Source organism: Adiantum capillus-veneris, chromosome 25 (genome assembly GCF_014529385.1).
Source record: "Adiantum capillus-veneris isolate H3 chromosome 25, ASM1452938v2, whole genome shotgun sequence".
Lineage (NCBI taxonomy): Eukaryota > Viridiplantae > Streptophyta > Polypodiopsida > Polypodiales > Pteridaceae > Adiantum > Adiantum capillus-veneris.
The window spans coordinates 50,190,427-50,206,101 of record NC_140955.1 but is presented as its reverse complement, the minus strand read 5'-3'; the positions used below and the strand labels follow the sequence as shown (position 1 = coordinate 50,206,101).

Sequence of the window (15,675 nt, the reverse complement as noted above, 5' to 3'; positions counted from 1 at the left end):
CTCAGCTATGGAGAAGGAGATATATTTGCACATGCTAGCTAGTTTTCCTGATTTGTTCATTACTTCATATGAAGAGATCAGAGGGTTCAAGGGCAAAGAGATGCATATAGAGCTGAAAGAAGGTGCTAAGCCAGTGAAGCAAAGGCTAAGAAGGATGGGTCAAGAGTAAATGGAAGTCTTCCGAGAAGAGGTGGACAAGTTATTGAAGGCAGCGTTCATAGTCCCTATGGAGACCACAGAATGGGTGAGTTCGGTAGTAGTCAGTCCAAAGAAGGATGGAAAGTGGAGGATTTGTGTAGATTTTAAACCCTTAAATGCAGCCACTAATAAGAACCCATATCCTCTTCCATTCATTGATCAGATCTTGGATTCAGTGCAGGTTATGAGAGGTACAGTGTGTGTGATGGTTTTTCATGCTATTTTCAATTGAAGATTGCTCTTAAAGACCGCACAGAGACAACTTTTATTACACCATGGGGCTGCTATTGCTACATGGTATTGCCATTTGGGTTGTCAAATGGACCATCTTTCTATCAAGAGAGAGCAAATTGGGTATTGGCACCATTCATTGGTAGTTGTGTTAAAGCTTTTATGGACGACTTCTATGTCTACAACAGTAGAGTTGAGCACCATGAGAAGCTGCAGATGGTATTGGCTCGATATGATGAATGTGGAGGACAACTAAATCCAAAGAAATGTCATCTAGAATAGCCAAGGGTGAAGTTATTGGGCCACATGGTGTCAGAAAATGGCATTGAGGCTGATCCAGACAAGGTTAAGTCTATTATTCTTCTTCCATCACCTACGAGTACAAAGCAATTCGCAACCTTTATACACAAAGTGAAGTACATGGCACGGCTTATTCCATTGTCTTCACAGCTTCTTTATCCATTACAGCAAGTGGCAAAGCATGATCCATTGCAATGGGATGACAAGTGTGAAGAAGTGTTTTAAGAGGTGAAAGAGGTGTTAGGGGGGTTGTCAGCCATGCAGGCTCCTGATTGGGAGCAAGTATTTTATGTAAATCCATCATTAGGGGATGATGCCATTGGGACCATGCTATTGCAAAAGGGGAAGGGCAGCCATTATATGAGGCCAGTGTATTGTACAAGCCGAGTGAAGTTGGTATCAGAGAGAAAGTTCTCGGAAGTAGAGCTAGTGATGGCTAACGTAATATTTGCTTGTCGACGATTTCGTCATTACTTGCTACCAGGACCTTTTGTTTTCTTGACGAGTTATGCCTTTTTGCCACAGCTAATTAATGGTATTAACATGTCAAATGTGGTGAAGAAATGGGTAATTGAGCTGCAAGAGTTTGAGTTCTCTTTTCTAGTGGAAGACAGTACATGCTACAGACGAAAACGTCGCGAGCCCTGCAAAATAGAAAAAACAATATACTACAAGCCATGAAACGAAAACATCTGCATACCTCGAATCACACAACGCATAATCCAAGTTGTACACGAACAGAGAGAGACAAAGAGCAAGACAGCGCACGTGTAGGCGCACCTCCTAGAGCGGAGTGCTACGCCTGGCATGGAGAGAGAGAGGAGAGGAGAGATGAGAAGAGCAACGCAGACACTGGGTGCAATCTCCCCCCGTGCAAGAGTGACCCTTTTCCCTCTTGCACGTATTTCATTTATAGATTTCTTGAATGGTCAATGTGAGTACAAACTGGCCGGCCGGTCATAAATGGCCAAAGCTCATAAAAGAGCACTTGAATAATAACATGTACATAAAATATAATATCCTTTTGCAATAGCCTAGCTCGGTCAAGCCTTTTCCACCTGTCAGATGCAATAAATAGTAAAATGTCAATTCCATAACATACCTCTCCGTTGGAAAGCAACTGTCCTCAGTTGCAAAGATAAAAATCTGCAAGCAATACGTGTCAAAAACAATGATTAGAAATTTGTATCAAATAGTAACAAAATTCATAAAATTAGACAATAGTGCTTATGCCTGCCGTCATCCACATACTACCTATTCTAGTGTCCCATACCACTAGAATAAGCAGTATATGTCATACCCTGATGAATCAGGATATCACAGGTCACACTCATCATCAATCTTACATTGTAAAGTCTCATCACATGAACACTATCGTGATAAAATCATCAAATACCAAATCCCAATCCAATTCCAATTCCACAACATAAGTCCAAATCACTTTCATTATGTACCCGGGTAACAAAATCATTCCAGTTGCAGTGGTGGCCAGCCACTGCAGCATGACTTTGTGATTGGTGTTACCTCAACCGGCGAGTCTACACCAAGAAGTCGTGCTGCCTAACTCGGCCAATCTGCACTAATGCTGCCTAAATCGGCGAATCTGCATTTGCGATAAGTTTAACAATCATGAAGCTGCAATTTATCAATGTGCTGCCTAAATCGGCGGATCGGCACAGATAATTGGTGTTGCCTAAATTGGCAAATCTACACCAAGACGAGCACTTACACACTGCCTAAATCGGCGAATCTGTGTGTATGTGACCAATGGACTAGACAGGGCATAAAAACATAAAAAATGTACTACCTGTTTCACACCACGTTGGAGTAAGATTGAGTAACAAAGTACTGACAAATCGGTATTTAACGGAAAGCACCGCGAGGCACGTGAGTAGCTACATATCTCTGAGTGGAATGATCGCAATAGCAATTTCGTTTAATACAAGTATTGGCACAGTGTTAGAGAATGCACGTAATTAAAAGAGCCATGCATTCTTTCAAGAAATAAATGGTAATCAAGCTAATAAGTGTGCTAGAGGTGGTGAATTTATGTAACGTTGTTGTTCTCTCTGGAATGGTATTAGGAAATATGTGTAGGACTATGAGTATCTGAGAGAGTGTTATCAGTGTATAATTACTTAAGATTTTTCAAAACCCAAAATGAAAATGCGGAGAGAACTTACCTTTTTGGTGTCTGTAAATCATTAGACTCTGGATGATGTACTGCATCTGAAATATGTACCAGACTGTGCATGGGGAAAGAGAGACAAGTAGGAGAGAGCTGCAATTAGCAAAAGTCATTTACAATGATGAGCCTCGGATTAATCGGAAAGTGAGATGGAATCAATGTATTGTAGATTGTTTTTGTTTGAATAAATGGAGTATGTGCCTACGATTTTGATAAAATCGCTGGATGGGAATCTTGTAAGATCCTCTGGTCAAACCTGTCACACGCGAGGCAAGAAGGACAGGGAAGGCAAGTGACCCTGGCAGGTGGGACAGAAGGCAGCGCATACGAGCAGTAGACTGCTCTACGAGCAGTAGACTGCGCGGTGCGAGGCGAAGGGAGGGCCTGAGGCGAGCGAAGAAAGGCGGTTGCAGCAGCTGGATAAGGTTTGGGGAAGGGGTTGCAGAGGTCAGCCTTTTATAAAATAAAAGCGGAAGTCTTCCTGACAAGCACTGCAGTTGGTTGACGTGGTTAGCGGAAGAACCGCTTAGTGGATCGAGTCGAGCTCAAATCGTAATAATTATTTTGGTGCTTGGTGTACCTCATTTCTAGCATACAAATCTGGGTATTTGGGAAGATTCGAAAGCAATATAATAAGCAATCAACGGAGTAGTCTCCTTGATATCGCAAACTGTTGTCTCTAAAGTGCTTAATATTGTAAAAAAATTTAATAGCAGATATTTGTTTAAAGGGAATTGATCCATGACTAGTGGTTAGTTATGATATCATGAGCATAATAGTGTCTAGTCATGATATCACGAGCATACAGCGTGTAAAGGACATACTATAAACAGTAGATTGGTCCAACAAATAAAGAAAACAATGAAAGATTGATTTGACCTTAGTTGCTCTTTCAGACATTACTAGTCAGACGTCAAACTATGTAAAAGAATATGCATCAAGAAAATGCATGGCAAGACCAAAAACGTAAGCTTCCCTTTTTTTCTTTTTTTTAATAAACTTGTACTAGGTATGTAATATGAGAGTCTGCAGCTTATACCAATTACCTATAAGATCAAACTAATACAATCCTTATGGATCTATTCCAGTGCCTGGGTATTAAAATGAAGTGAAAGATTGAAATCATTAGTTTAAATACATCATGATCATCGTCAGTGCACGTGGATGCCTAAAAGCAAGCATTGTTTGAGAAAGTATTGCATTGATCGCCGAAGAACTTTGTCGATGTCTGATGCTTCCCAGCCATCGACCATCGACCAAAGGAAAGGGGGATAGGGGGAGAAAGAGAGAGAGAGATGAAATGAAATGTTATAGTAACCGTCTTTAAAATGCAAAATTTACCTACGAAAATAAAGTGAGAGAATCCTTGTGGATCTAATACGATGTCTAGGTACGAAAATAGATTAAAATCGTCGTCGTCGTCGTCAGGTCTCGTGGATGCTTGGCAAGGGGCATTTATCTGAGAAAGTATTGCAATGGTCATCGAGGAGCTTCCTCAATGTCTGTCATGGTAAGGAATCCTGGTGGGATGGGGAAGAGAGATAGAGACATGAAATGAAATTTTATCATACTCATTGTCCAAATGAGTATGGGATCAAAAGTTGACCCTCTCCACACAATCGCTTTGCCTGACGCCTCAAACTATCGGAGCCCCTTCTTCAACTGCCACGCCCTTTGCAATATTGGTAAGAAATGAAATGAAGTGTGACATTAACTAGGTTGAAAAGGTGAAAAGTACATCTGAGGCTGGATGTGATACAATGTCTGGGTACAAAATTAAATGAAGTACAATATTTAAAGACTCAAAGAAGCAAAAAAATAAAAATAAATAAATAAATAAATCGTCAACTCGTCAATGTCCAAGTATGCTCTGCATCGAGCATCGCTTGAGAAGGTATTGCAGCGACTCTGCAGAGCGTCGTCAACGGTTGGCACGGAAGAGCTTTGGCAATGGAAACGACTACAGAAGGGTGCAATAGATGGAAGCTACAACATTAACAAGGGTATTAGTGCTTAAGGTGGTTATGCAGTCTCTTGGTGAAGGAAGCGACTTTGCATCGCAGCAGAAGTAACAGCAGCAATGTTTCGCCTATATGATAGCAGGACCACGATCTTCTCTCTAGAGGGGCACTTGTAACAGGTAGAGCATGCCATGGAGGCCATAGGAAATGCAGGGGTAGCCATTTGGGTGCTTGCCAAAGATGGCGTCGTTCTGGCAGGAGAGAAGCGGGTAACCTCCAAGCTTCTCGCAGATTCAAAGTCTACAGAGAAAACGTAAAAGATAGACGACCATGTTGCTTGTGCTGTCGTGGGCATCACTGCGGATGCCAACATGCTGATTAACACAGCTCGTCTGCAAGCTCAAAGGTACACTTTCTCTTATCAAGAGCCCATTCCTATGGAACAACTTGTCCAGTCTCTTTGAGACCCAAACAGGGCTACACACAGTTTGGTGGCCTCCGCCCCTTTGGGGTCTCCTTCCTTTTCGCTGGATATGACAAGAACTTTGCCTTCCAAATTTATGGTGGTTGGAAGGCTGCCGCTATTGGGGCCAACAATAAGGCTACACAATCCATGCTCAAACAGGATTATAAAGATGACATTACACGTGAGGAAGCAGTGCAACTTGCCCTTAAAGTGCTCAACAAGACTATGGATAGCACCAGCCTCTCATCAGAGAAGCTTGAAGTTGTCGAGGTAAGCTTGTAGAGGTGTTTCTACCTTGCTAGTGCCAATCGTGCACACCGGATCGTAAGCAATCACAACGTTGTCCCAGCTCGGCACCGCATCAATAATGCTTTCAATTGCTCAAAGCAAATAGTAAAAACGTCTTTCCAGCTTCATGCTCTTCCACTTTCTTCTCACCCATGCACAAGCAATAACCTTAAGGTTTTGTGATAATGCAGAAACAGCCTTGTGTTACCAATAAACTCATTTGTTTTGCCAAGAACGTTCTGCGCTCATAATGGCCAAGAATTACCCATTCACAACCAGTGTCCTTTAGTTGTTCAGCACTGATTTCTCCAGTAAAGGCTCCATGAGATAATAATCGGGTATTACATGAAGAACACAGGTTATCCCCATCTTAGTGCATTGTCAATAACAAAGAGCGAAAGCCAGTCTCAAAACAAGCGGTACAAGGATCAAGGACCTAGGGGTGACGATGTAGTACATCGCCTCTATGCTAGATATTCTCTAGCTCCTATACAAGTCATGTTTAATGAGTTATCAACATTGTTTTTGGTCTAGATGAGATGATTATCCAACACACATCAAGGTAGTGTAGTTGGTCATCACTCTTCTGACCGACCATGGCTACTAGGGAGAACACAAACCCTGCTCATCAGCCAGGGAAGCTTCTTCCGAGGAAAGAGCTATGGAAGGAACTTCTGCAGGACATGTTTTGAGCAATGCAGAGGGAAAACAAGAAGGTGAGCAATGCAGGGGGTAAGTGAAAGTGGTTTGAAACTGCAGTGTTGTGAGGGGTCCATGCAGTGGTTGGTACTGCTCTGCATGGCTGAGAGTGGTAGGCCAAGAAGCTCATGTGCTGCATGGTGGGTGAATGAGGTGAGAGAGAGATTACGGCAGCAGCCAGTGCATGCACGCATGCTGGGAATTGAGGTGGTGGGTGAAAGTGAGTCGGAACTGGAGAGCAGAATGCCTACGACTGTGTGTGTGTGTGTGTGTGTGTGTGTGTGTGTGTGTGTGTGTGTGTGTGAGAGAGAGAGAGAGAGAGAGCAACGGTTGGGAGTAGAGAAGAATACCCCAACAATGTAGGGTCTGGACTCCGCATGCTTTTGTGCCGCCAGTTGGGGGAAAAAAATAGAGGCGCTACTGCTCTTTCTGCATGCGGGCAAGTTGTCGAACGGACTCCCCTTTTTTAAAAGAAAATAAATTATTTGTGATGCAAGAGTTGCTTGCTGGTAGTGCATAGCGGCTTGTGTGGCTGAGGAGAGAAAGACATAGAGTGGGATGGGCATGCGATGGTAGGGAGAAAGAGTGAGAGAGTGCCATTTTTTCCCCTTTTCTGTCGACTGGGAAGCTGGGCGACGACTGTCATTTGAATGAGAGAGAGAGAGATAGAGAGAGACCATATGGGTGGTAGGAAACGGAGAAAATATTCCATGTCGCATGACTATTGTGAGTAGGAAAGAGAGAAAATATACCATGTCGCATGACTATCGTGAGTCGTGAGACCATATCATGGGTGGTAGGAGAGAGAGAAAATCTCCCACTGTTGCATGGCTAGTCGTGAGTGGTGTTGGACTGCAGTAGAACATCAAGGCTGCAAGTGGGCTTGCAAAATCTTTCACCACGTGCTTTGTAAGAAGCTCATGAGCAGCTGCAGGTCTCTGAAAGAGTATGGTGGCCCGAGTAGGAGCATTGCTCGGCACTGATTTAAGCTTGCTTGGGGTCATCTCCTATGAGATGGAAGCGAGAATGGAGGACATAACGGAGGGTGACTTGCACATAAGTCGTGGTCAGTTTGGTCGTTTATCTACAACGCAATCGCAAGGATTTTGGGATGCCTTTTTTAGGTTGTCGTTATAGTGTTAATGCTTCATCAACACCGTTCCCCTTTTCTTTCTTCCACTTCACAAAAACAATTGGCAAGAAAATTGTATATGCCTTCTTCTTCTGCTTTTTGTATGATGGTTTCTTGGGAGTCAAGTGTGTTTCAATATAATCAATTTCTACTTCTTATATTATACACACCCTTTGTCACATGTGCGTCATTACCAAGCTATATCAATATTTTACCAAAATATCATGCTTTCTATATCCTATTTAGATCCTTTTGTTAATTACAAATTAATGAAGGATTAACTTTACATATCCAAATATTTGCAAGAAACGATCGATATTAAAGAGGAATAAAGCGATAAATTTTGATAAACCCAAAGAAAACAAGAATTATGTAAGTGCACTTACCTCTGGTGCATAGTCATGCATATCCTTGCTCATATGCGAAAAGAAAATTTGGATCTCTTTGACTGATTGTTACCAAGAGCGTAGCCTTGCGCTCTGATACCACTGCTACAGACAAAAACGTCGCAAGCCCTGCAAAATAGTAAAAACAATATACTACAAGCCATGAAACGAACAAATCTGCATACCTCGAATCACACAACGCATAATCCAAGTTGTACACGAACAGGGAGAGACAAAGAGCAAGAGAGCGCACATGCAGGCGCACCTCCTAGAGCGGAGTGCTACGCCTGGCACGACGAGAGAGAAGAGAGGAGAGATGAGAAGAACAACGCAGACACTGGGTGCAATCTCCCCCCGTGCAAGAGTGACCCTTTTCCCTCTTGCACGTATTTCATTTATAGATTTCTTGAATGGTCAATGTGAGTACAAACTGGCCGGCCGGTCATAAATGGCCAAAGCTCATAAAAGAGCACTTGAATAATAACATGTACATAAAATATAATATCCTTTTGCAATAGCCTAGCTCGGTCAAGCCTTTTCCACCTGTCAGATGCAATAAATAGTAAAATGTGAATTCCATAACAGTACAAGGGCTACCCTAGCTGATTTGTTGACCTACAAGGAGAATCCCCTTATTGTTAAGGAAGAGGTGGTGAGAAAGGTAGTTGAAGAAGTGCCACAGATCAGAAATGAACATGTGTTGCTCTTTGATGGTTCATACAGAAAGAGCCATGATGCAGCTTCAGGGGGTATAGGACTTTATGATCTAGAGGGGAAGCTAGTATGCAAGAGAGGGTTCAAATTGGATGCTCATAGTAACAATGAGGCTGAGTATGCTACTCTGGAAGCCAGATTACACATTTGTTTGAAGCATGGGGTTTGAAGGTTGAGCATAAAAGGTGATGCCTTGTTAGTTGTGAAGCAAGTGTTGGGTGTGTGAAAGAGCAAGAACACCTCATTGAAGGAAATGTGTTTCAGAATTAAAGGCCTGTTAAAAAATTTTGCAGCATGGAGCATCATACATATTGAACGTGCTCTAAATGGAGAGGCACATGAAGCAGCTCAAAGCATGATTGGGGAGCTATTTGTGTTGAGGACCACTTTACCTCTTTATCATGGTCGGGAAAGTTTGGCTCAAGAAGAGGAGTTTTTGCTAAGAGGATTCATTCCAAAGGAGATTCACAAGTCTAAGAAGTATGGTTTTGTGCGTAGATCATACATGTACAAATTGATTGGTGATGTCTTATACATGAAAGGGACTGATCTCGTGTTGAGACGTGTACCTTGGAGGGAGGAGCTTTACAGAGTGTTGGAAGAGAATCATGAAGGTGCATGCGGTGGCCATTTTACTCTAAAGATCACTTTGCATAAGATCTTGCAAGAGGGGTATGTATGGCCTAGTTTGCACAAGGATGTTCACCATTGGTGTAGGTCTTGCAATAGGTGTCAAGCATTTGGGAAAAGAGTGTTGAAGCTAGAGCTACGAAAAACCATTATGGCGTTTGATGTGTTTGAAAAGTGGGGGATTGATGCAATCGGCCCGTTACATATCACAAGTAGGGGCAAAAGCTATATTTTGACTGCAGTGGACTATCTCTCTAGATGGGCAGAGGCTATAGCAATAAAATAGATCACTGCAAAGGATGTGGCAAAATTTGTGTATGATGAAATATGTTGTAAGTTTGGGGTGCCACTAGAGCTACTTTCAGATAAGAGGCCAGGATTTAGAGCTAAACTGCTAAATTTTTTATGCGCGAAGATGAAGATTAGGCACTAGCATACCACTCCTTATTACCCACAGTGTAATGGCTTAAATGAAAGATTCAATGGTGAGTTGGTACAGATTCTTTCGAAAGTGATAGAGCACCAAGGAAAGAATTGGGATTTGAAAAATTGCCTAGTGCATTATGGGCTTATCGTACTTCGGTGAAGATAGGTACAGGGTTTACTCCATTTCATTTGGTATATGGAAAGGAAGCACTATTGCCTATGGAAGTAGAGTTGCCTGCGCGGTCAAGATGTTAGAGAAGTTGCTTGGGCCGCCTAGTGATGCATTCAAAGAGAGGCTCTTGCAGTTACAAGAGGTTTAGTTGGATAGGATGAGTGCGTTGGAACATTATGGATAGATGCAGGATAGGGCTTTGGCAAAGATAAATGAAAAGGTCAAGAGTAAGGGTATCAAGAAGCATGACTTGGTTTTGCGCTACAACAGTAAGCTGGACAACACCTTCGTTTCAAATTAAGTGGGAAGGCCCTTTCAAGGTAGTGGAGTGTTTCCCGAATGGTACATATCAGTTGGCTAACTTGGATGGGGTTCTACATAAGTCAAGGGCAAATGGATTGCATCTTAAATTGTATCATGCCAGGTTAATGATGGTCGAGCAAGATGAGCTGCCTGTGGATCAAGCAGTGTTGGTGAAGGATGAAGAGACTTGTGATGCTGGTACAGCTAAGTTATGTCGGTCCAAGATAAAGGCTATAGCTTCGCTATGGAATCATGCAGGTACAGGTCAAAGCGGTGGAGTCGGTGCCAGATGCCGATAGCGGCAAGCTTGATCATGATGTGTCTGCTAAATGTGACTCGAAGTTGGTCGAAGGCCGTTTCAAAGCTATGCCAGGTTGGGAGGCTTCAAAGTGTTGAAGCTCGATGGAAAACGCCGCGAAGTGTTGCCGTGATATGTACGTCAAAGCCACCTTGTGCTTGAAGACCATTGTTAAACAGGGCCATAATTATGGCGGCTTATTTTTTGGGTGTTCGGTTTGCGGCCGTGCCGCCTTCTAAATGGAAACACTATTCACATCGACATGGCATTTTTTCAGCAAATGAAGGGGCGTTATGTGAACCTTCTTGGTCGTCGACATTGAGGCTCGGCCATGGGCTGTCAGAGGAGATTGGGTTGCCTCTCGTGGGAGTGACTTCCAAGTCACAAGTTAACTTGTTTTTTTAAAAGAATTGCCATGCGCACAACAAAGAAAAAGGTTGCGGGCTGCAGTGGTGGCTGCAGTTGCAGGGAGAAAGTTTGGCCACCTGGTAGGCAGGAGGGGATCATGCAGAGAGAGGAAGAGAGTTGCCCTTGCATGGGAAGAAGAGAAGGCCATCGACCAGGGCCTGGGGAAAAAAAGGTAGGAAGGGGGCGGCTGTGTTCAACGCGAACAGTAGAAAAGAATGGCCTGAGGCGTGGTGAAGTGGACAGAGGAGGGTGCCAGGGGCTCGGGGTTGCAGGAGGAGTAGAAGGCGTGCATGAGGGAGACCGCCAGGGGCTATCTGTGAAAGGCCGTCAGGGCTTCATCAAGGGGGCCATCTTGCATAGGGTGGCGGCCAAAGAAGACGAGGTGAAGCAGGCGCAGCCAAGGAAGGCGCCATCTTTGAGCAGTGAGGTGGCTAGGAGAAGCCAGGATTGCCAAATGGGAGGGCTCATCAGTTGTGACGATAGCAGATGCTATCTGCATGCCAGGGGATAGGCCGAGAGCTCCAGGTTGAGGATGGCCATGGACTGCAACAGCCGAGGGCAGGAGGTGAGTAAGCTGTCCTCTGCGCAACTTTCAAGGGTGGCGGGCTGAGCCCGTTTTATGCACGGCCGGCTTCAAGGGTGGTATGACAGAGCGCTTGAGAGCTGCAAGGGGAAGGGATCGGCCGCAAGGCTGGTATGGAGGAGCAAATGGAGGAGATGGTGGGGATGGCCGCCAGGGCTTGACGGGAAGTCGGTAGGCAGAGTGCCTTGCTATTATTGTTGCAAGCTATCTGTGGAAGGCCGTCAGCTGATGGGAAGTGGTGTGTGGCCAAGGGCCATTGCGAGAGGCCGCTAGGGGCTTGTGAAGCAGGTGTAGGTGTAGAAGGTCATCAAGGGATACGGGCTGCCAATAGCATAAAGTGGAGCATAAGGAGGATTGCATGCCAGGGTGTGGCCGTCATAACGAGCGCCGTCAATCAGGTTTGGAAGAGTCGCCGTGGATTGAGCAGTAGCCGCCAAGGGCCGCTATCATTGTATTGGATAATGTGTATGTGATAGAGAGTTGGTTTGTGTTTGTTGCTGAGTTCGCCATCAATCTCGTCTGCGTCTCGTCTTTGCCATAGTGTCCGTGGTAGCGGTGACTCCGGGTCTTTTGTGTGTGTGTGTGTGTGCAGAGAGAGAGCGAGAGATTGATTATGGTTGCAGATTGAATGTGATTTTGTGTGCGGTCGAGACGTGTGTCGTCTCCCGATGTGAGTATATTTACGGGATTTGGTGAGTGTATGCATCAATATATGGGATACGGGTGATGTTTTGTTGATGGGCTTGCTGTGCTGAGCTGTTTATGGTCGAGTGTGTGTAGCCGGTGATTGTTCGAAGGCAGTCTTTATTGTGAAGGTCGGCAGAAAGTGTGCGTATGTGTGTGATTTTGTGTGGCTTGGGGTGTTGGATACCCGTTGGACTATAGAGAGGCATCAAGTTTGTGTCCTGTGTGTTGTTCCATTTCCCCCATCCCATCAGTGCTACCCCCACGGAGGAGCTACTGATTGCTCGTTGGTGAAGTCGAAGACGGTGTTGCGGTGTTTCTAGGTTTAAAAAACAAGTGCTGCTAAGAAAGATGTGGTCGGGTTTTCCTACTTTTACAGGTGCCGAAGATGCTGAGGTTTGGCTGCAAGACTACGGCCTAATTCTGCTGGAAAGCGGCCTGTCAAGAGAAGAGGGAGTGGCCCAAGCTTTCCCGCTCCTGGTTCATGGCAAAGCAAAGGTATGGTAAAGCTTTCCCGCTCCTGGTTCATGGCAAAGCAAAGGTATGGTATGAGAGCTTGCAGGCTGAATAAAAGCTGGATTGGGGCACATTGGAAGTGGCATTCCGAAGCCGTTATGTGGTCAACCTGCAGTGGAGTAAAGTACCCGCAGTGGAGTGAAGTGAAGCAGATGATGGACAACCTAAAGCAAAGCCTTCACGGTGATTTCCGAGCATTCGTGTGGGAGTTCGAGACCACATCGAGCAAGTTGGTCAAGGTAACTGCTGTAGAGAATGCCGATTTTTTGAAGTTGACCAAGTTTATGTATTGCTTGCATGTCAAAGTGCGAGATAAAGTTGAGATGGATGGGCCGTGCACATACGAGGAGGCAGTAGCCTCCACGCAGAGCAAGACGAAGAAGATTTTAAAGAAGCAACATGCAAAACAGGTGCTGGCGAGTCCATTGGTGTCAAGGCCAATTGCTAGAGAAGAGGCTCAGGTAATTCGACCTTTTGTTGATGCACATGTGGTAACAGCGGATAGGCGTGATGACAGAGTAGAGACGATACCGTGTGGGTCTATGAGGCCTCAACAGCTGTAGAGAGGAGTCTATCGGGTACCATCTGATGTGCTTGACCATATGACTTCCGAAAAGCAAGCAGTCGAGAAGATAGTTGAAGTACCAAAGTCGGTGAGTTTGTGGAGAAATCCGAGTTGTGTTCGAGCTATAGCAGTGCCTTGGATATGGACAACACATGGGAAACGGAGTCTGCTTTCTCAAGGTATGAGACCTATGATGTTATGTATGTCGATAATTCGGTCAAAGAACAGTAGGTAGCACGTGAAGAGCCAGTTTGCAAAGACTAGGGGGGTTGGGCAACCCTCTCTCATGCCTTGTGGTAGTTAGACCATGCTGATTGAAGAGGAATGTCTTGATGAAGATGATTGAGGATTCGATGAGCCGGTGGTCGAGGTAGATGATGAGTCGCAGGTTTTGGTTGCTAAAGCTATGACAAGGTTACAGGATATGCGAGGCTATGTGCCTGCTCCAGTACCGTTTGAAGGGTCCACAGGTGAAGATATGCCAATGTTTGCTTTGGATGATCGAATGCCGCAGGTTGTGTTTTTCAAAGACAATGATGTTGTGGAGAGCTCTCTAGCCGTTGGCGGGGAGACATGTGATGAAAAAGCTTTCCAGGATGTGCAAGTTTGTTTTGGGCATGGAGATGGCTCATGCTTGCAATTTTTTTGAAGGGTTATGATGTCAAGAGCATGGATGACTTACACGGTTACTAATGCAAAGCATGGGTGGTGCGTATTTGTGTTACAAACGGATGGTGATGACCAATGCCATGTGTTTGATCCAGGTGGAGTTTACAACATGCTTGGGGGAGCCTCGATCTTTCCATTTGACCCAAGCGGGTGCTATGACAGACAATGAATCTCTCTCTCTCTATCTACTGCTATTTATCTAGCTCATGTACGTAGTATCTATCAGTTTCTTCTTATGCAATGATATATTCTCTAAATAATGCTATCGTTGAGCATGAATGCTCAACGAGGGGTTGGGCAATGATGGTACAGCTAAGTTATGTCGGTCCAGGATAAAGGCTATAGCCTCGCTATGGAATCATGCAGGTACAGGTCAAAGCGGTGGAGTCGGTGCCAGATGCCGATAGCGGCAAGGTTGATCATGATGTGTCTGCTAAATGTGGCTCGAAGTTGGTCGAAGGACGTTCCGAAGCTATGCCAGGTTGGGAGGCTTCAAAGTGCTGAAGCTCGATGGAAAACGCCACGAAGTGTTGTCGTGATATGTACGTCAAAGCCACCTTGTGCTTGAAGACCATTGTTAAACAGGGCCATAATTATGGCGGCTTATTTTTTGGGTGTTCGGTTTGCGGCCGTGCCACCTTCTCAATGAAACACTATTCACATCAACATGGCATTTTCTCAGCAAATGAAGGGGCGTTATGTGAACCTTCTTGGTCGTCGACATTGAGGCTCGGCCATGGGATGTCAGAGGAGATTGGGTTGCCTCTCGTGGGAGTGACCGCCAAGTCACAAGTTAACTTGTTTTTTTTTTAAGAATTGCAATGCTCACAAAAAAGAAAAAGGTTGGCGGGCTGCGAGGAGAAAGAGAAAGTTGCGCCACCTGGTAGGCAGGAGGGGATCATGCAGAGAGAGGAAGAGAGTCGCCCTTGCATGGGAAGAAGAGGAGGCCATCGACCAGGGCGGCCTGGGGAAAAAAAGGTAGGAAGGGGGCGGTTGTGTTCAAGGCGTCCAGTAGAGAAGAAGGGCCTGCGGCCTGGTGAAGTGGACAGAGGAGGGAGCCAGGGGCTCGGGGTTGCAGGAGGAGTAGAAGGCGTGCATGAGGGAGACAGCCAGGGGCTATCTGTGAAAGGCCGTTAGGGCTTCATCAAGGGAGCCAGCTTGCATAGGGTGGCGACCAAAGGGTGGCGGCCAAAGAAGACGAGGTGGAGCAGGCGCAGCCAAGGAAGGCGCCATCTTTGAGCAGTGAGGTGGCTAGGAGAAGCCAGGATTGCCAAATGGGAGGGCTCATCAGTTGTGAGGATAGCAGATGCTATCTGCATGCCAGGGGATAGGCCGAGAGCTCCAGGTTGAGGATGGCCATGGACTGCAACAGCCGAGGACAGGAGGGGAGTAAGCTGTCACCTGCGCAGCTTTCAAGGGTGGCGGGCTGAGCCCGTTATGCACGGCCGGCTTCAAGGGTGGTATGACAGAGCGCTTGAGAGCTGCAAGGGGAAGGGATCGGCCGCAAGGCTGGTATGGAGGAGAAAATGCAGGAGATGGTGGGGATGGCCGCCAGGGCTTGATGGGAAGTCGGTAGGCAGAGTGCCCTACTATTATTGTTGCAAGCTATCTGTGGAAGGCCGTCAGCTGATGGGCAGTTGTGTGTGGCCAAGGGCCATTGCGAGAGGCCGCTAGGGGCTTGTGAAGCAGGTGTAGGTGTAGAAGGTCATCAAGGGATAGGGGCTGCCAATAGCATAAAGTGAGGCACAAGGAGGATTGCAGGCCAGGGTGTGGCCATCATATCGAGCACCGTCAATCAGGTTTAGAAGGGTCGCCGTGGATTGAGCAGTAGCCGCCAAGGGCCGCTATCATTGCATTG

General features: G+C 45.6%; 1 protein-coding gene and 1 pseudogene across 1 annotated transcript; both read left to right on the top strand.

Annotated features, from left to right (window-relative positions):
- The first annotated feature begins 5,069 nt into the window (after positions 1-5,069).
- On the top strand, positions 5,070-5,626 carry LOC147424856 (proteasome subunit alpha type-4-like; annotated as a pseudogene).
- Positions 5,627-11,642: 6,016 nt separating this feature from the next.
- Positions 11,643-15,250, top strand: LOC147424855 (uncharacterized). Its single transcript, XM_086500259.1, has 2 exons — positions 11,643-11,781; positions 12,447-15,250. Exon 2 carries the CDS (start codon positions 12,568-12,570, stop codon positions 13,144-13,146), a length of 579 nt encoding a protein of 192 aa, XP_086356385.1. The 5' UTR covers positions 11,643-11,781; positions 12,447-12,567; the 3' UTR covers positions 13,147-15,250.
- The last annotated feature ends 425 nt before the right edge of the window (positions 15,251-15,675 follow it).

What these genes read in the sequence shown, in the direction of transcription:
- LOC147424855 (XM_086500259.1), top strand. Translation starts at nt 12,568, where the DNA reads ATGGTAAAGCTTTCCCGCTCCTGGTTCATGGCAAAGCAAAGGTATGGT.